This window comes from Loxodonta africana, chromosome 9, assembly GCF_030014295.1.
Source record: "Loxodonta africana isolate mLoxAfr1 chromosome 9, mLoxAfr1.hap2, whole genome shotgun sequence".
NCBI classification, from domain to species: domain Eukaryota; kingdom Metazoa; phylum Chordata; class Mammalia; order Proboscidea; family Elephantidae; genus Loxodonta; species Loxodonta africana.
Window position 1 is genome coordinate 46497164 of NC_087350.1, and position 18937 is coordinate 46516100.

Genomic DNA, 18937 nt, shown 5'->3' on the forward strand with positions numbered 1-18937 from the left:
GTGCTAGGCTCCCGGCCCCGCTACCCGCTCCTTCCCCGCACATACTCCCTTCCTAGCCTTGAAGGATGAGCCCCCAGCTGGCCCTCAGTTGTGAGTAATGTCACCAAGGTCAGGGTCAGAAGAGTAGGAAGGGTGAAGAGGGCCAGTGTGGGGAGGGCCAGAGACCCGAGAAATAAAAAAAAGAAGCCGAGAAATAGGGAGACAGCGGGCACCACAGACAGACGGTGTGTGGGGCGGGCGGGGGAGGGGTGCGAGTAGACAAAGGGAGAGGAAGAAGCAGGAGAGGCCGGCCCAGGCGGCGGCCGGGTGACAGGCAGCTGCGCCCGTGGTCAGCGGGCTGGCGGGCGGTGGACGCAAGGGGCAGCAGTGAGCACCCGCTGGCCGCCTCCGGGCCGCCCTCCGCTCGGCTCCGCCCCAGGCGGCGGCCGCGCCCCGCCCTGCACGCTCCTGCTAGTTCTGCTTTCGGCGGCGGCGGCGGCGGCGGCGGCTGTGGGCCGGCAGGCGGGCGCGGTAGGGGCCGGCGCTCCGGCAGCAGGTGGGCGGGGTGTGGGCCGGGCGGCGGCGGCAGGAGGCACGGGGCTGCCAGGCTGCGCTCGGCCGAGCGCAGCCGGCCGTGCGTGCGCACCATGGACTTCAATATGAAGAAGCTGGCGTCGGACGCGGGCATCTTCTTCACCCGGGCGGTGCAGGTGAGGCCTGGCGCCGCGCCGTGCTCCCAGCCGTGCGCCCTGGGCTCCCGCACGGCCGTCTCCCGGGGCCCGGATGTGGGGCGGGCGCAGCGCGGAGGGCGCCCCTGAAGCAGAACCCTTCGAGTGCAGCTGCCACCTTCCCCGCAGCGGGGACACCCTCAGCACGCTAGGTCCCCTGCTCCTTCAGCGCTGCCCAGGAGAGTGAGCCCGGGGCCGCTGTTTACACTGGCCGCACCCTCAGCATGACCCAGGGACGGGGGCTAAGCCCGGCCTCGGCCCTGCTGCCTGGGGAAGACGGACCAGTGCCCACCATTTCGACCAGCTGGGTTACCGCCCTGCCCTGGCTTTTCCCCGAGGCCCTGTGGGAGCCCCGCTGTGGAGGGGAAAGGGCAGGAGGCTGCTCCTCCCTCCCTGTCTCTCTGCCTAGCCAGAGCTCTGGCTTTGGTGAGGGCATTTGGAGGCCTGGGTCCGTGTCCAGGGACTCATGCACCCCTCACAGCCCCTTCTCTGAGCCTCCGTCTCTACACTTGTGCAATGGGCTGGTGATGCTGTGATCCTTCAGGATCCTTTACAGGCTTGGAGAGTCAGGCCAGAATCCAGTAGGTCTGTGGTTGTTTCCTTTCTGCTCCCTGGGAGGCCTGTTTCCTCTTAGTCCCCAGGCCAGGGGTTAGGGAGAGCTGGGGCCTGGCTTGGACCGCTCCTTGGGAAACTGTCCAGGCCGATGATGCCAGGATTGGAGCAGGTACTATCCATTGGCGGTCTGGGAGAGAAGCTGAGGCAGCTTAATGTCATGTTGAAGATCTGGAGTCACATATGGTAGTGAATGCTCCCTTCTGTGACCTTGGGGAAGTGGCCTCACCTCTTTGGGCCTCAGTTTCTCAATCTGGAAAATGGGATTACTAATACCCCCCCTGCCAGAATGGATGTGAGGACCCCATGGGACTGTGCGTGTACGTGATCACTAAAGGCAAGCTCATTATTGGTATCCCTGTGGTTAATAGTGCCCTTATACATCACATGACCTTGGGCAAGTCTCTTTCCCTCTCTGAGCCTCAATCTCCCCATCTGTAAATCGGTTGTAACATTGTGCTTGCCTCAGACGGTGGCTGTGGGGTTCAGTGAGATCCTGCAGGCACAGGGGCCTGTTCCGTTGCATTCCTCTGGCCCTGTTGTCCTTGTCCATGTTGTTGGCACTACTGAGGAGGCCTTTCCTCCCTGGAGGAGCCCCAGCCCCTGCCAGGCCTCCCTCCCTGAAGCCTGTGTGGTGGTGTTTACTAGAAAGTGCAGTGTCCCCATGAGAATTAGTGTCCCAGGGGGTGAGGATTTGCTGCTTGGTGCTTCTAGCCTGGTCAGTGCCCCCAGTCCTAGTGGGGATCCTAGGACTCCAGACCCCTCAGACAGGCCCAGTCTTTCTGACAGGTGAGGAATCCACCCTAGTGTTAACATGGCAACTGCAATATCTCCCACATCTGGGGAAGAACCTGATCTACCGGTTTCCTTCTGCCATTGGGGCCCAGGCACCTGACCTGACATTACTCGAAGGGCTCAGGAGTCATGGTGGGGGGCGGGGAGCTTGGGCCCTGTGGCTTCGCTTCAGTGGCTAGTGGCAGGTCCACGGGGTCGCCCATAATGGAGTGGGAGCCGACAGCGCCCAGGCTCCAGCCTCCCAGGATGGAGGAGGGAGCTGGAAGCTTTATAAATAGAGGCTTTCTCTGGCTCTGCACGCCCACCCCCTGCTGCTGGCATCTTGCAGGGAGCAGCCTTGGTCTCTGCAGGCACAGGCCTCTGAGGCACCAGGCCCCTTCCCCTTGGCAGGGATGGCAGGCCCAATCCCCTTGGCAGGGATGGCAGGCCCAAGGAGAGGGGGACCTGAAATATGACCTGGGCAGGAAAGGCCACACAAGGGACCTGCCTAAGGCCAGGTAGCCCAGGGAATGGTGGAGAGTTCTTCATTATCAATACGTAGGCGGCTTCTCTGTGTAGATTCCACCTTGCGAGGCACAAAGGCATGCTGGGTAAGCACTCGGCCCCTCCATGTACCAGGGACAACTTTTAAGAGCCTCACACCCACCCCTGTCCCAGCAGGAACAAGGCCATGGCTTCGGGATGAGAATCTAGAGGGCAGGATCCCTTTTACATGGGTAATTCCGGAATGCCTTCCAGGTGAAGTGCTCTTGAACTATGTCTTCGAAGTAGGGAGAATTTTGTGAAGTTGGCACAGGGAGGGTATTCCAGGTAATGGGCATAGCCCAGATGAGGACCATGAGGCAGCAAAACATAAGGTATATTTGAGAATGGGTAGGATGCCAGTGGGGGCGGGCAGGAGGAGTGATAGGATGAGTACTGTTAATAGTAATTGTAATAATAGTACTGGTAACAATGATAGTAAAAAAAAAAAAAAAAAGCTGGAAGGCAGTGGCGTCATCATAATCAGAGCTAGGCAGACCGCGGTGGGTGCAGAATGGATGCCCAAGGGGTCAGGACAGCCTGGGAGGCCTTAGTACCTGTGGGATGTGAGGAATAGGGTGGGAGGGGTGAGGAGGGGAGGTATTGAGGTGCACATTTAGAGCAGGCTGGACTGGGTTTGAGAAGCCCTGGTGGTGCAGTGGTTAAGCACTCGGCTGTTAACTGAAAGGTTGGTATTTCAAACCCACCAGCTGCTCCATGGAAGAAAGATGTGATAGTCTACTTCCATAAAGATTACAGCCTTGGAAACCCTATTGGGCAGTTCTACCCTGTCCTATCTGGTTGCTATGAGTCAGGACCGACTTGCTGGCAATGGGTTTGGTTTGGTTTTTGGACTGGGTTTGGAGACGTTGAGTGTGAAGAAGTTCCTGTATCATTGGGGTAAGGAGGTCCCAGGTAGCTCCTGGGAACAGAGGAGGTGTGTGAGGGAGACATTTTATTATAATGATGATGATGATAGTACAAGCTAACATTTATTGAGTTCTTACTGTGTGCCAGCCACAGAGCTAAGCACCTTCTAAATAATCAATGAGTCAGGTCCCGTTATCCCATTCTTCAGGAGGGCACTGAAGCCCAGAGAGGTGACTTCACCTCTCTGACCCTCAGTTTCCTCTTCTGGAAAATGGGGCTAATGCCATCCTCCTCAGAGAGCTGTGTGAGGTAAGGCCTATTTAGGGCCTGGCTCCCAGCAGGGGACCCTCTCCAGGGAGACCACAGCTTCGGGAGCCTGAGGTGGAAGAGGAGGCAGAGGCGACAAGAGTGGGGGAAGTAGAAGGAGGGCTGGGAGCAGCTAGTCCCCAGGTGAGGAGCTGGAGGCTATAGCCCTGCCAGCCTGGCCTGCCCAGCTGTGTGGGAAGAAACCCAAACCCTGCTACATAATTGATGGCTGCTGAGGAGCCTGACTGTCTCAGGCGTCTGCCTCCCACTCCCTGCAGCTGGAGCAGCCTTGTGGCCTCTGGGTTAATCATTGGTGCCCAGTGGCTCAGGAGGGACCTCCAGACCCCAGGTTGTGATGACTCTTAACTCAAGCATGGTCCTGGCCCCTTGCTTAGCCTCAGTAGCCTCCCCTGTAAAACGGGAAACTTCACCCAATCTGCCTTGGAGGGGTAGTGGAAGAGCCAATGAGGTCACTGATGTAAGGTACTTAGCACAGGCCGGGCCTCAGATACGATGGGTGTTATTTGTTGTTATTATTACTGACCTTATTGTGCACGCCTTCTCTCCCCTGCCCCCTTTTTTTTTGTATATTTTTTAATGGTACTTTAGATGAAGGTTTACAGAGCATATTAGTTTCTCATTAAACAATTAGTACACATATTGTTTTGTGACACTGGTTGCCAACCCCATGACATGTCAACGCTCTCCCCTTCTTGGCCTTGGGTTCCCCTTTTCCAGCTTTCCTGTCCTCTCCTGACTTCTTGTCCTTGCCCCTGGGCTGGTGTGCCCATTTAATCTTGTTTTGTTTTATGGGCCTATCTAATCTTTGGCTGAAGGGTAAACCTCAGGAGTTACTTCAGTACTGAGTTAAAAGGGTTCCTGGGGGCCATGCTCTCGGGGTTTCTCCGGTCTGTGTCAGACCAGTAAATGTGGTCTTTTTTTGTGAGTTAGAACTTTGTTGTACATTTTTCTCCAGCTCTGTCCAGTACTCTCTTATTGTGATCCCTGTCAGTGCAGACAGTGGTAGTAGCCAGGCACCATCTAGTTGTGCTGGACTCAGTCTGGTGGAGGCTGTGGTAGTTGTGGTTCCTTAGTCCCTTGGACTAATCTTTCTCTTGTACCTTTGATTTTTTTCATTCTTGCTCTAGACAGTGTGAGACCAGTATAGTATCTTTGGTGGCCGCTCACAAGCTTTTAAGACCCTAGATGCTACTCACCAAAGAAGGATGTAGAACATTTTCTCTGTAAACTATGTTATGCCATTTGAGCTAGATGTCCCCCTAGGCATGGTCCCCAGCCCTCAGCCCAGTAATTTGGTCCCTTAGGGAGGCCTTCTCCATTTTGCTCTTTAGCTGTAACCTTGGGCAAGCCCCTTGCCCTGGCTAGTGAAGGCCTTGGTGTCTCTGTTTGAAAAATGTGGACATTGGTCCAGGGGCCTTAAATCAGAGTGGTCAGGGCTTTGGGCTGGTTTCTGGCTGTTTCTTGGTGGCCCACATGGCTTCTGCCAGCCCTAAAGGGTAATTCATGTGGCATCCTCATCCCTGTCTGGCCTTGGGGTGGAGCTGCCAGGCTTTCTGGCCCAGGGCGTACCCAGCAATTGGCTCCAGCGGACTGGCGGTGTGCCATGTCTTTTGGCCATGCTTCCTTCCCACACATTCCTCTGCTGACTCCATGCCAGACCCCAGCCTTAATGTCTTACCTGCACCTTCCTTCCTGCCTTCCTTCAGCCTCCCAACCACCCTAGGAGGGAGATGCTCTTACTTATTATCCCCATTTTTCAGCTCGAGAAACCGGTGCTCAGAGAGGCAAAGCCACTTGCCCAAGGTCACACAGCTTGTCAGTGGCAGAACTAAGACTTGAAGCAAGGTCTGTGATTCCAGAGCCTAGGTTTCTTCCTACTTACTCTCCTGGCACCCCCTCCCCAGCAGGCTCCCAGCTCCCCATGGAGCCTCCTGAAAACCCAGACCTTACTCTGTGCCCAGTTTGTTCTATGAGCCCTTTCCACCAAAACCTCCTGCTGAGTCAGGCTGGAAGGACCTGTAAAGATGGGCTCCTGAGGGTTCCTCACCCATCTAAATTGTACACTAGATTTTGTATAATTGTGCATTTCTGTGGGGAGAGGGTCTACAACTTATATCAGATTTAAAAAAAAAAGCTATGATCCCTAAACTGTAGCCCAAACAGAGGAGCCAGTGGAGGCCCAGAGTAGGGTAGTAACTTGATCAAGGTCACAGAGCAGATTAAGAGCAGAGCGAGTCTCTTGACCTTAGGACTTGGGTTCCAGCCAGAAGGCAGGGGTAGCAGTCCTCAGTCTACCTGTGTCCAGGCCCCCATTCCTTTTTGACCCCTCCCCACCCCTCGGCCCCACAGTTCACAGAGGAGAAATTCGGCCAGGCCGAGAAGACTGAGCTCGATGCACACTTTGAAAACCTTCTGACCCGGGCAGACAGCACCAAGAACTGGACAGAGAAGATCCTGAGGCAGACAGAGGTGCTGCTGCAGCCCAACCCTAGTGAGTGGATGCAGGCCGACCCGCGGGGGTGAGGAGTGGGGAAGCAGCTGGCAGGAGGCCAGGCCTTGCTGAGGCCAGGCAGGTGGGACTGGGCAGCTAAGCAGGCAGGATTTCAGTTAGACCCTGGGGCTTAAGGGTGTTATGGGAAGTCCCAGGTAAAGAGAACAAGAGACTCGGTTTTGGGCTCCAGGATGCTCTCTGGAGCAGCAGAACTGCTAAGTTTTGCACAAAGGAGTTAAAGAAATCCTTAGAGACTACAACACACTTGAGAGGAGAGACAGGAAGAGCATAAACTCAGTCATTTTAGAGAAGTCAGCGAGATCCAGAGATGGCAAAGGGCTTGCCCAAAGTCACAGAGCGAGCAAGGAATGAGAAGAACCAAACTACAGGAGAACCTGCTGGAAAAGGGTGACATGGAGTTGTGCCACTTGTCTACCTGTAAACCTGACATGGGCCTGAATGCCTGGAGATCTTTTGGGAGCCAGGGCCAGGGAATTGTTCGTGTGTATGTGATGCCCAGTACATCCATGTTCCAATGGGGAGGGCAGGAGCCAGGCTTTGACTTTGGCCCTGTCAACTCCAGCTGTGTGACCTCAGGAAGATACTTCATGTTTCTGAGCCTTAGCTTGTGTAGAGTGAAGTGTTAATAGTGCAGTCCCACAGGGTTGAGGTGGGCATAGGCAAGAGAATATTCCAGAAGTCACCAGCTAGGCACTTTAGTGGATAGGGCCTAGTCTGGATCTGTTTCTCTCCCCATGGCTTTCATCCTTGGGCTTGGACCAAAGAGCCCTGTGGCTTTTATTGCTGTCTCCTCACAGGTGCCCGTGTGGAGGAGTTCCTGTATGAGAAGCTGGACAGGAAGGTCCCCTCGCGAGTCACCAACGGGGAGCTGCTGGCTCAGTACATGGCAGAGGCGGCTAGTGAGCTGGGGCCCACTACTCCCTACGGTGAGCCAGGTCCCACAGCTGGGCTTGGGAGATGAGGTCTCTCTATCTCTATTTTTGCCCCCCTCCCTTCCTTCCTTCATTTTTTCCATTACACAAATAATACCTGAATTTATCCTTATTGTGAAAACCTCAATCAATGCAGAAGAAAATAGTAAAAAATGGAAGTCTCCCTTACCTAGTTTTGCTTTGTGTGTGTTTTAATTGTGATAGGATATATATAACACAGCATTTGACATTTCAACCGTTTTTACATGTACAGTTCAGTGACATTAATTACGTTCACCATGTGTACAACTGTCACCATGTGTATTTTTTAACAGAATCATGTTTTGCAAACTGATTTTTTTAACTTGGCATGGTACTACAGATATCTGTTTACGGAAGCACTTAGAAGTCTACCTCAGGCTTTTTTTTCCTCCATTTTTAACAGTTTTTATTGAGGTATCATTTACATACCATAAAGTATACCTATTTTAAGGGTGTAATTCAATTATTTTTGGTAAGTTTACAGAGTTGTCCAGACAGCTCAACAATCCAGTTTAAAGAACATTTCTACCACCCCAAAAAGAAACCTTGTGTCATGTGTGTTTACAATCAATCTCCACTCCCAGCCCTAGGCAACCACTAATTTGTTTTCTATCTCTGTTTATTTGTCTTCTCTGAACATTTCGTATAAATGAAATCGTGCAACATATAGGCTTTTGCATCTGACTTCTTTCACTTAGCATAATGTTTTTGAGGTTTGGCCATGTTGTAGCACATTTTAGAATTTAATTCCTTTTCATTGCTGAATAGTATTCCATTGTATGGATAATACGCCTCCTCCTCACTTATCAACGATATTGTTATCTGACATTTTGCATTTACGACAATAGTAAAAAATCTACTGTCCTCACTATTTTGCACATTAACAATGTACATCTGGCAGTAATGAATGCCAAGGTGCAAGGCGAGAGTAACATTGGCTGTGATGGTTAAGGTTATGTGTCAACTTGCTGGACCATGATTCTCAATGGTTTGGCAGTTATGTAATGATGTAGTCATCCTTCATTTTGTGATCTGATGTGGTTATCCTCCATTTTTGCATAACCCAATTTTCACATAATGACCTGGTTTTTGGAACTTAACCGTGTCAGTAAGTGAGGAGCGGGTGGTCCCATATGTTTTTGTCCATTCACCAGTTGATGGATATCGGGGTTGTTTTTCTCTGAACATTTGCATGCAAGTCTTTGTGTGGACATATGTTTTCCATTCTCTTGAGTAAATACCTAGGAGTGGAATTGTTGAGTCATATGATAAATTTATGTTTAACTTTTTAAGAAATTGCCAAACTGTTTTCCAAAGTGCCCATGTGGTTTTACATTCTCACCAGGAGTGTGTTGTTTAATTTCTAGATATTTGTGGATTTTCCAAGTTTCCTTCCGTTGTTGATTTCTAATTTAATTTCGCTATGGTCAGAGAGCATACTTTGTATATTTTAATCCTGTTACACGTATTGAGACTTGTTTTATGGCCTAGCATATCATCTGTCCTGGAGAATGTTCCATGCACACTTAAACAAATTTACGTTGTTATAGAGTGGAGTGTTATATAAATGTCAGTTAGGTCTAGTTGGTTGATAGTGTTGTTCAAGTCTTCTTTATCCTTGCTGCTTTTTTTTTTTTCTTATTCGTTATTATTACTCTTTGTACTCCCTCTCTCTCCCTCCCCCATTCCCTGGTAATCACAAATCTTTTTACTTATTCTAGATATTTTTTGTAAGTGGGATCATAGAGTATTTGTCTTTTGTGTCTGGCTCATCTCACTTAACATAATGTTTTTAGGTTCATCTGTATGGTAACATGTATCAGGACTTCATTTCACTTTATAGCTAAATAATACTTCATTGTGTAGATGTACCACATTTTGTTTATTCATTCCTCTGTTGATGGGCAGTTGAGTTGTTTTCGCCTTTTGGCTATTGTGAATAGTGTGGAAATGAGCTTTGATGTACATGTGTCTGTTGGAGTCATTCCTTTCAATTTTTTTGAGTATATACTTACGAATTCTTGGGTCATATGGTATTTCTATGTGTAACTTTTTGAAGAAAAGCCAAACTGTTTACCACAGAAGCTGTACCATTTTACATTCCCACCAGCTGTGCACCACTGTTCCAATTTCTCCACATCCTCTCCGACACTTGATAGTTTCTGTTTTTTGTTTGTTTGTTTTTTCTTTTTAAATAATACCCATCCTAGTTGGTGTGAAGTGCCATCTCATTGTTGTTTTGCTCTGCATTTCCCTGATGACTAATGATGTTGAGCATCTTTTCATGTGCTTGTTGGTCATTTGTGTATCTTCTTTGGAGAAATGTCTAAGCAGATCCTTTGTCTTTTGTTTAATGGGGCTATTATTTTTCCTGAGTTTTAAGAGTTCTTTATATATTTTGAATGTTAAACTCTTATCTGATAAATAGTTTCTAAATATTTTCTCCCATCCTGTAGGTTGCCTTTTAACTCTCTTGATAATATCCTCTGAAGCACAGAAGTTTTTCATTTTGAAGAAGTCTAGCTTATCTGGTTTTTTTTTTCTTTTGTTCCTGGTGCTTTTGGAGTCATATCTAAAAATTCACTGTCTAAAAGAACGTTCTGAAGCATTACCTCTGTGTTTGCTTCTAAGAGTGTCCTGGTGTTAGCACTTATATATGCGTCATTGATCCATTTTGAGTTAATTTTTGTATATGACGTGAGACATGGATCCAGCTTCATTCTTCTGCATGTGAAAATCTAGTTGTTACAGTACCATTTGTTGAAGAGACTATTCTTTCTCCATTGAATGGACTTGGCGCCCTTGTTGAAAATAAATTGCCCTGGACCTAAGAGTTTATTTCTGGATTCTCAACTCTATTCTATTGGTTTATATGTTGATATTTATACCAGTACCACAGTATTTAAAACTATTGTAGGTTTAGAGTACATTTTGAAATTGGAAATATGAGTCCTCCTACTTTCTTTTCTTTTTTTCCAAGATTATTTTGGCTATTCAGAGTCCCTTGCAATTCCATGTGAATTTGAGGATCTACTTTTCCATTTCTGCAAAAGAGACTGTTGAAATTTTAATAGGATTTATGCTGTACCTGTAGATCACTTTAGGTAGAATTAACATCGTAACAATATTCAGTCTACCAATCCATACACGCAGAAGTTTTTCCATGTGTTTATATCTCCTTTCATTTCTTTCAGCAGTGTTTTACACTTTCAGTGTCAAGGTTGTTAATTTCCTTGGTTAAACTGATTCCTAGGTACTTTATTCTTTTTACCAAGGTCCAGTGAGTCTTCTTGAATAAAATACTTCTTAAGCCCTGGTCATGCAGTGGTTAAGAGCTTGGCTGCTAACCAAAAAAAAAAAAAAGGTCAGCTATTCAAATTCACCAGCTGCTCCTTGGAAACCCTGTGGGGCAGTTCTACTCTGTCCTATAAGTCACTATGAGTTGGAATCGACTCGATGGCAACAGGTTTTTTTTTTTTTTAATTTGTTATTTACCTCTGGTCAATTTCCCAAGTTCTGAAATGTTTTTTTGACAGTTTTGTGCAGTTTTTATTACTGCTTTTGGGGGAGAGGACTTGTTGAGCTCCTCTTTCTGCCATTCCAGAAGCCTACCCCCACTTCAGTTTTTTTAATGGCTGCGTAGTGTTCCATTTTTGGGATGTCCCACTATTTATTTGTCAGTCCTCAGTTGATAATGTAGATTGCTTCCACTTTTTGCCAGGCAGACCATCCTGCACTTCATGTCCTTGCCCAAGCCTCTCCAGCATGCCTTTCTAAGCTCTCCCCTGCTTCCTGGGGATCAGTGCAGCCTGAGCCTGAGCCTCTACTCACCCTTCAACCCTCCTTTCTCAGGGAAGACACTGATCAAGGTGGCAGAAGCTGAAAAACGACTGGGAGGTGCCGAAAGGGACTTTATCCACACAGCCTCCATCAACTTCCTTACACCCTTGCGCAACTTCCTGGAAGGAGACTGGAAAACAATTTCGGTGAGAGCCTGAGGCCGCTCAGTTTCTTGGTAACGTGGTAGCCATCTTCTTTGACCCTTTAAGCGCAGGTTCCCCTCCCCTTGCTGGGACTCCAGAACTCCTGGGACCTCCCCAGGTTTGGCTTCTGTGGGCTGAGTAAGCTGGAGTGGATGTCCTTCCGTCTCTGGGCCTCAGTTTCCCCGTCTTGACAAGATGGCCCTATGGGCTGTCTTGCCACAGCCACGGGTCTCCCAGGGCTGCCCAGGGTCTCACTGTTCCCACCCCCCACCCTGCAGAAGGAGAGGCGGCTCCTCCAAAACCGGCGTCTGGACTTGGATGCCTGCAAAGCACGGCTGAAGAAGGCCAAGGCTGCAGAAGCCAAAGCCACGGTAGGTGTCCCCACTGGCCTCCCAGCCCCACCAGACTCTGGCTGGAGCCACAAGGCTGTGAAGGAACCTGGTGTTTGGCATGACTTCTCTCCTCCCTCTCTGCCTGGAGTGGTCTGGCTGGGGGACACTGGGCTGGGCTGGCCACCTCAGGTCATGCCTCTCTACCCCTGACCCCCAAGGGAACCCTGGTGACCCCAGAGCTCTGGGTCCCAGGGCAGTCGTTTATGGGGTGGGTGGACCAGCAGTACCCCCACCTGGGCCCAGGGTACCCCACAGCCTTCCCAGACAGCCGGTTGAAGTCTCTTGCATGGTCCTTTCCCGCCCTCTGTGGATGCCCTGCTCTCTGTCCCCGGCTCTGCCCGACCATGGCTCCCCCTTACTAACTACCCCACCTGCTGCTCGAACACTGGGCCCAGGGTGCCCTGTTCTCAGTCTCCCCTGCCACGGTCTGGAGAACCTTGGAGCTGGACCGCCCACCTGCTCAGACGTGTCTGAGGGACTTTTTCAAGAGCCCCATCAGACTGGGCAGGGCCTGGGCCATCTGGGTTCCCTCTTTCCCTCCCTGAGGTCTGTTCTACATGTCTGGACCATGGGACACAGAGCATGGGGTGATCCAGACATGGCCTTGCCCAGGATTAGGAGAGCTGGCCCCAGGGTTGGGCACAGTCCTAGGATGCCAGGCGGCTCAGGGGTGCAAGGGTCTGAAGACCTCCTCACACCCTGAGGAGGTGACTCCCAGGTTCAGGGTGTGCCAGGGAAACCACTCCTACGTCTGCCTAGGCTCTAGGCTGAGGAAGGCCTAGCCCTGCCCAGACTCACAGCTGCCTATAAGAACCCCAGCCCCAAACGTTCCTTGCATTCCCCTCCCACAGTGGGGCCACTATGGGCTGTGCTACTTTTGGCAAGAGTCACGGACAGGCTCTAAGCTCATCTAGGCGTGTGGGGTCCAGGTCAGAGGCAGAGGCTCAGCCACTGGAGTCTTGGGGTTGCCCAGGTGATCCGATGGCTCTTGGGATGGCCTCTTCTAAGTCACCTGGACAGGACAATCTCTCCCTGTCACTTGGGGCTGGATAGGCTCTCCCCTAGTGACTTGGCGAGAACAAACTTCCTCCACCTGGCAGGTGAGGGTAGCCTTTCCGTGGTGACTGGAGTGGTACAACCTCTTCTCTAGTTGGTTGGCCCAGACAGTCTCACATCTTTTGGTCAGGCCAGGAACCTTCTCCAGAGCTGGGAACTAGGCAGCCCCAGCTACAATGTCTCAAATGACTCAAGCCAGGCATTTCTGTCCTTGTACCCACCCCTGTAAATACACATGCAGGCACATACCAGGACTCCTTCCAGAAGGTGGGGTTGTGTGTATCCATCTGCCTAGTATCCCTTTCTGCTGGGGCCTGGGGGGCCTGCTCCTGCCTGCGCTGTGGACCCACTAACTCTTTGTTTTTGTTCTTTTCTGTTCTGCTTTGGGTAACTTGGCTCAGTGTGAGGGAGATGTGAGTATACCTGTCCCACGTGCTGTGCTGCTGCTTGACTTGCCCCATCTCGCCCTTGGGCCTGTGGGGCTGTGGCCGGCCCAGGGCACATCCTGGGGGCATTTTGCAAGCAGCTGGTCTCCCCATCAGAGCCTCTGCCATGCATAACCTCTGGTTTGGAGGGAATGCCAGGCATTGGAGGCTGTGGGTCAGCTTTTTGCAAATGTTGAAAGCCTGTCACTCTGTCCATCCATGCATCCATCTGTCCACCCTTGTTGCGGGGGAGGGTCCTGGTCCTTGATGCAGGAGCAAGCTATATGGTGTGTGGTGAATCTGGGATGGAGAAAGCTATGGTGGGGGCAGGCTTTGTTTGGGGGACTGTGGCTCTAACTTGCGTGTCTGAGTGAGACTGGTCAAGGGAGGAGAGGGGCATGACCCAACCTGGGGCTTCACCAGAAGTCAGGATGCTGACAACAGCCACAAGCTGACTGCCACATCTGCTCTCAGGATCCCCAGCCATTTCCCCCACTTGGTCTTTGTCTTGACTCTTGAGTCTCTAAGCCCTCCTTATTTCCAGGAGGTTGGATTGGGGAGAAGGGTTTCCATGTTGTATTTGTCTATAGCCTCTTGTCCCTGGGGTTGGGGGCTCCTGGCATCTCCCTGTGGGAGACCCTGGGGTGGCCTCCAGGCCTCAGCCTTGGCCCCAACCCAGTGTGACCCCTCCGTGAACTCTGTTCTCCGCCAGACGGTGCCTGACTTTCAGGAGACTAGACCTCGTAATTACATTCTCTCGGCCAGCGCCTCTGCGGTAAGCGCCCCCCACCCATCCCACCCCCAGCCTCCTTTGCCCCCACGTCCCACTCCCACACCTGGCCCTGACTGCACAGGAAGCAGGGGCTTGAGGGTAAGGCAGGGGCACCACGCACCTGGATGGGCAAGGCCTGAGGCTGGGGGGAAGCAGTAGAGGGGGAAAGGAAAGCAGCAGCCCCTACCTCTGTCCACCTGTCTGTCCCCTGTACCTTGTGACCATGTTGCTGGACCTGCTCCTCCCTGTAGAATGCTGACGAGAAGGCTCAGCCAGCTGCACGGAACAGTGTGGTGGACTTAGGACGGCGGTTGTCCCATCTCCAGGGGGCCTGAAAGTCTGCCCACCCCCATTCACCATAACCCTGACCAGCTCGCACAGTCCTCACCCCCTGGTCCCATTTCCATTCACCACCTACTGAGGGCCAGGCCCTGTGCGGGTCCAAGGGATAGAGAGAGGAAGAGGCCTGGGCCCTGCCTTCCAGGAGCTCACGGACTCGTAAGGCCAGGTGACAGGGATGGCCACTGGTTTACTGGCTGCCTTTGTAGGGCACCTGCTAGGTGTGGTAACCCTGAGGAGATGGCCTTAAGAGTGAGCAGGGAGAGGGAAGGCATTGCAGGTAGAAAGAACAGCTTGTGCAAAGGCCCAAAGGTTTGAGAAGACAGTGTGCCCAAGAATGACTGAAGCTGGAAGTGTAGGGGGAGGGAGTGGGCAGTGGTGGGAGGTGTGGGACAGAAAGTGGTCAGGGGCTGGATTGTGAAGGCTTTGAATGTTTTGTGTCTTTTTTTTTTTTTTTTTTTTTACAGCATTGTTGAGATATTTGGTATTTACTCTTTAGCGTTTGGGACATAGGCCAGTCACATCTCTCCTGTTATGCCTGTGCAACCACTGCTGTGCCCTTTCTGCCTTTCTCTGTCCTTCCATTTTCCCCATGGCAGTCCTCCCGTGGACTCTTGGTTCTTCATTTCTGTTACAAGCATGTTGCTGCGTGTTACTCGTGTCATTCAGTAGCTGCATAATTGTCCCTCATGGGTGACAACCGTAATTGACTCTAGCAGGCCCCATGGAGGTCACATCCCATGTTTTGATTTTATAAGCCACACTGTGGTGGACATCTTTGTCCACATGGACTGGCCTTGTTTCGCTTTCCATATTTCGGGCGATTGTCTTAGGATAGATTTCTGGAAGTGGGCAGGAGAAACGGGTCTCCTAAGTCATGGTGGGGGGAGGGGGGGCTTTTCTTCTTTAGACTTTGGATGACACTTCCTGCCCTCCTTCCTGGTCCGAGTGGGAGGAGAAATACCCTGGAGGGTGGAGACTACCCTGTTATTTTCTTTTGCCACTGAACCCCAGTGTGACTCAGGCACGAGGCTGTCTTTCTCTCCCGAAGAACAGAAAGGTTCAGTGCCTGGCCCAGGGTCACATGGTCCTGCCTCCCAGCCCACCAGCTTTAGCCAAGTATCAGGGTATCAGGGTGGGGTGGGGGGGACACTTGGTCTCCCTTGAGACCCCAATATGAGATGGGGGCTTACACTGTAGGCGAGACTCGGGAGAAACACAAGCAGGACTTCCCAGCTGGCTGTTCTCCCCCTCCCTGCATGTGGCATGTTAGACTGGACTGTGGTGGTCAGTCCCTGCTCACACCAGGCCTCATCCCAGCCTCAGCTCCTGGTTTGGGAGGTGGGGATGGTGTGGTGGGAGGTGGAGGGAAGGGGTGGGAAGAGGCTGGGGTCTCCAGGAGCTGGGGCAGGGCAGGGGCTCTGGGGTTGAGCTATCCTCCCCTCCCCTCCCCCGCTGACCGGTCCTGTTGTGGTCTCCGCAGCTTTGGAATGATGAGGTGGACAAGGTGAGTAGCACTGGGGGGCTTGGGAGGAGAGGGCTAGTAGGCGGTGGGGAATGGCAGCCAGGCACACCTGCTGCTGTAAGACTCAGGTCTGGTTTCTAGTTCTGAGCTCTGCCCATACATGCTTGGACCACATTCCCTCTCTGGGCCTGAGTTTCCCTCTGTGGGGAAACTTTTACTCCACAGAGCCTGGCGGCACACAGTAGACACTCAGGAGGCATTTGCTAATTGGATTTTACCCTGATGGGTGATAGTATCAAAAGAGCAAATGGACGGATGTGAACGCCCATGGCAAAGCATAGGAGGGCCTGTCGCTGTGGCGGGTGGTCACAGGAATCCATCAGCTCAAGGGGGTCCCTGGTGGGGTTGTAGCTTCTCCAAGAGATAGGGATCCTGAGCTCAGAGTCCAGGCTCCAGGTCTGATCAGGGGTAGAGATTGGACCCGTGCCCCCCAGATGTCAGTCTTCATCCTAGGGGGCAGTGAATCCTACACACGGAGGGGAAGAGGAAGCTGTTCCCAGGTGGGCCTGAGGGCCCTGGAGGATGACAGGAGGGAGGCGAGTCTGGCTCTCTTATGCTCTCACACTGCCCTACCTCACACTGCCCTGCCGTTTCCAGGCTGAGCAGGAGCTCCGAGTGGCCCAGACAGAGTTTGACCGGCAGGCAGAAGTGACCCGCCTCCTGCTAGAGGGAATCAGTAGCACTCATGTAAGTCTTCCTTCCAATTCCTTTTTTTTAATATTTCTATTTTTGTTGTTGAAAATATACACAGCAGAATATACACCAGTTCAACAATTTCTACCCCAATTCCGCCTTTGATCAGTCTTTGTGCTATCCCTCATGCCTCCACTCAGTGTACTTGAATCTCAGAAGATGGGAAAGGTAGTCCTTGGCCCTGTGGTCTCCAAGGGTATAATCTCAGCATTACCCAGAGACACCCTTGGGGCTGGAGGTGCTGCCTTAAGCAGAGCAATCCCTGAAGAGTAGGGTATCTCTGTCTTCTAAGGGAGCAGGAAACTTGGGGCCGAGAGGTTGGAATGCTGGGCCAGGGTCTAGCAGAGGATGGGGGTGAATCCAAAGGGTAGGCAATTCAAATACACCAGCCACTCCATGGGAGAAGGATGTGGCAATCTGCTTCCGGGAAGATTACGCCTTGGAAACCCCATGGGGCAGTTCTTTCTTGTCCCGTAGGGTCCCTACAAGTTGGAATCGACTCAACAGCAGTGGGTTTTGTTTTGAATACACCCCTCAGTCCCATGGGTGGATGTTAGAAGTCACCACTGGACCTCTTCCCCACAGGTGAACCACCTTCGCTGCCTCCATGAGTTCGTCGAGTCCCAGACAACTTACTATGCGCAGTGCTACCGCCACATGCTGGACTTACAGAAACAGCTGGGCAGGTGTGGGCACTGTGACCAGGCACCACTGAGCCCACTGGAGGCCCCTGGCTCCCAGATTCAAACGGCAACCCAGCCTTATTCGGGCATGAACCTTCTCCCACCTGAGCTCCGAAAGCTCTCAACTGAGCCTCTCACTCTGATGGGAGCCATCATGTCCCTCTCTGGGCCCAGGCACCCCATCAGTATGACAGTGGGTGGTTGGGCTTGGAAACCTGAGTACTCTGGGGTTCTGCAAGCAGTCTCAGGAGAAGGCCAGGGGTAGGGAGGATGGCAGGGACAAAGGGGCAGACATCTCACTTTCCCACTTTGCTTTTCCCTTCATGCTGCCAGCTCCCAGGGAGCCATGTAAGTAGCGGAGCAAGGTCTCCTAGACTGGGGAGGGGCCCTTGCCTCTGGGACAGTGGCAGTGGGCCCAGCTGGTACTCTGGGGTAGGAGGGACGCCTAGGACTGAGTCACAGGGATATGGCTTCCAGCTGCTGAGACACATCCCTCACCTCTCCAGATTTCCAGGCACCTTCATAGGCACTACAGAGCCTGCCTCCCCGCCCCTGAGCAGCACCTCGCCCACCACTACTGCGGCCACAATGCCTGTGGTGCCCTCTGTGGCTGGCTTGGCACCTCCAGGGGAGGCTGCTCTCTGCCTGGAGGAGGTGGCCCCACCTGCCAGCGGAACCCGTAAGGCACGCGTGCTCTATGACTATGAGGCTGCTGACAGCAGTGAGCTGGCCCTGCTGGCTGATGAGGTGGGCCTGGGTGCTACAAGGGGTGGCAGGAAAGGGCTGGACTATGAACAGTCAGAAAACTGGAACTGGGGAGCAGCAGGCCTAAAGACTTTCAGTTGCTGAGGGGCCCTGGGGATAGAGCAAGTATGAGGAGGGTGGAGGGAAGGAAGCAGCTCTGTCTGAGGAGGCACTTTATAATCTGCCGTGTCCCAGGGGAGTAGGTGGGGAGGTAACCGCCTGTCACTGGAGGTGTAGATGCCCATGTATCATGGGGAGACTCAACTCTGTCCCCTCCAGCTGGGGTCCAGCTCTGCTTTTGGCTGGGTCCTTGACCCCCCCCTCTGCCCTCCCTCTTCAGCTCATCACTGTCTACAGCCTGCCTGGCATGGACCCTGACTGGCTCATTGGTGAGCGAGGCAACAAGAAGGGCAAGGTCCCTGTCACCTACTTGGAGCTGCTCAGCTAAGCAGGCCCCCTCCCAGGCCCCTGCCCGTTCTGGCCTGGGCAGGAGAGTCTGGGTGCAGCCCTGCCACTTACCTTGTCTGTTGGTGACCCAGCTGCTCAGGGTGGGGAGACTGACCCCCTCCTGTCCTTGCTCCTGGTCATCCAGCTGTGAGGGAGCCGAACAGGCTGAATGATCCCTGTTCCCGCCTAGTCCTGCTTCTGACTTGTGGTTCTGGAGCCTCTAATCCTGCCTGCATCCCCTGAGCACCCCAGCCCTCCCCAATCTGTTGAGGAGGGAGAGGGCTGGCTAGAGCAGCTGCACTCAGACCCTAGGCCCGTGGTGGGAGTCGGCCACAGACGGCCTGAGGAAGCACTGGGGTGCACCCCTGGGAAGAAGAGAGCACCTGTATTTTAGTTGCCAAAAGCAGAAAAGGGAAAAGCAATGGGGCCGGCAGGTCTCTGGCAGCCCCCAGGAACTGGGTACCGTCCCTCCTGGCTGAGCCTGGAGCCAGAGGGGAGAACTGGCAGGAGAGGCAGGGTTGGGCTCCGGAGCAGCATCTTCCCGGTGCTACCCTTTCCCCTTCCCCACCTCTTATCAGCT

General features: G+C 52.4%; 1 protein-coding gene across 3 annotated transcripts; it reads left to right on the plus strand.

The window, feature by feature from the left end:
• The first annotated feature begins 548 nt into the window (after positions 1–548).
• SH3GLB2 (SH3 domain containing GRB2 like, endophilin B2) lies at positions 549–18471 on the plus strand. Of its 3 annotated transcripts, XM_064291352.1 has the most exons (11): positions 549–689; positions 6183–6324; positions 7143–7271; positions 11151–11284; positions 11560–11652; positions 13867–13929; positions 15749–15772; positions 16388–16477; positions 17069–17169; positions 17673–17913; positions 18251–18471. In XM_064291352.1, exons 1-11 carry the CDS (start codon positions 627–629, stop codon positions 18356–18358), a joined length of 1188 nt encoding a protein of 395 aa, XP_064147422.1. In that variant the 5' UTR covers positions 549–626; the 3' UTR covers positions 18359–18471. The 3 variants fall into 3 exon arrangements, with proteins under 3 accessions (XP_064147422.1, XP_064147420.1, XP_064147421.1); XM_064291350.1 differs by lacking the exon at positions 15749–15772 and having other exon boundaries at positions 556–689; XM_064291351.1 differs by lacking the exon at positions 6183–6324 and having other exon boundaries at positions 584–689.
• Positions 18472–18937: the final 466 nt, after the last annotated feature.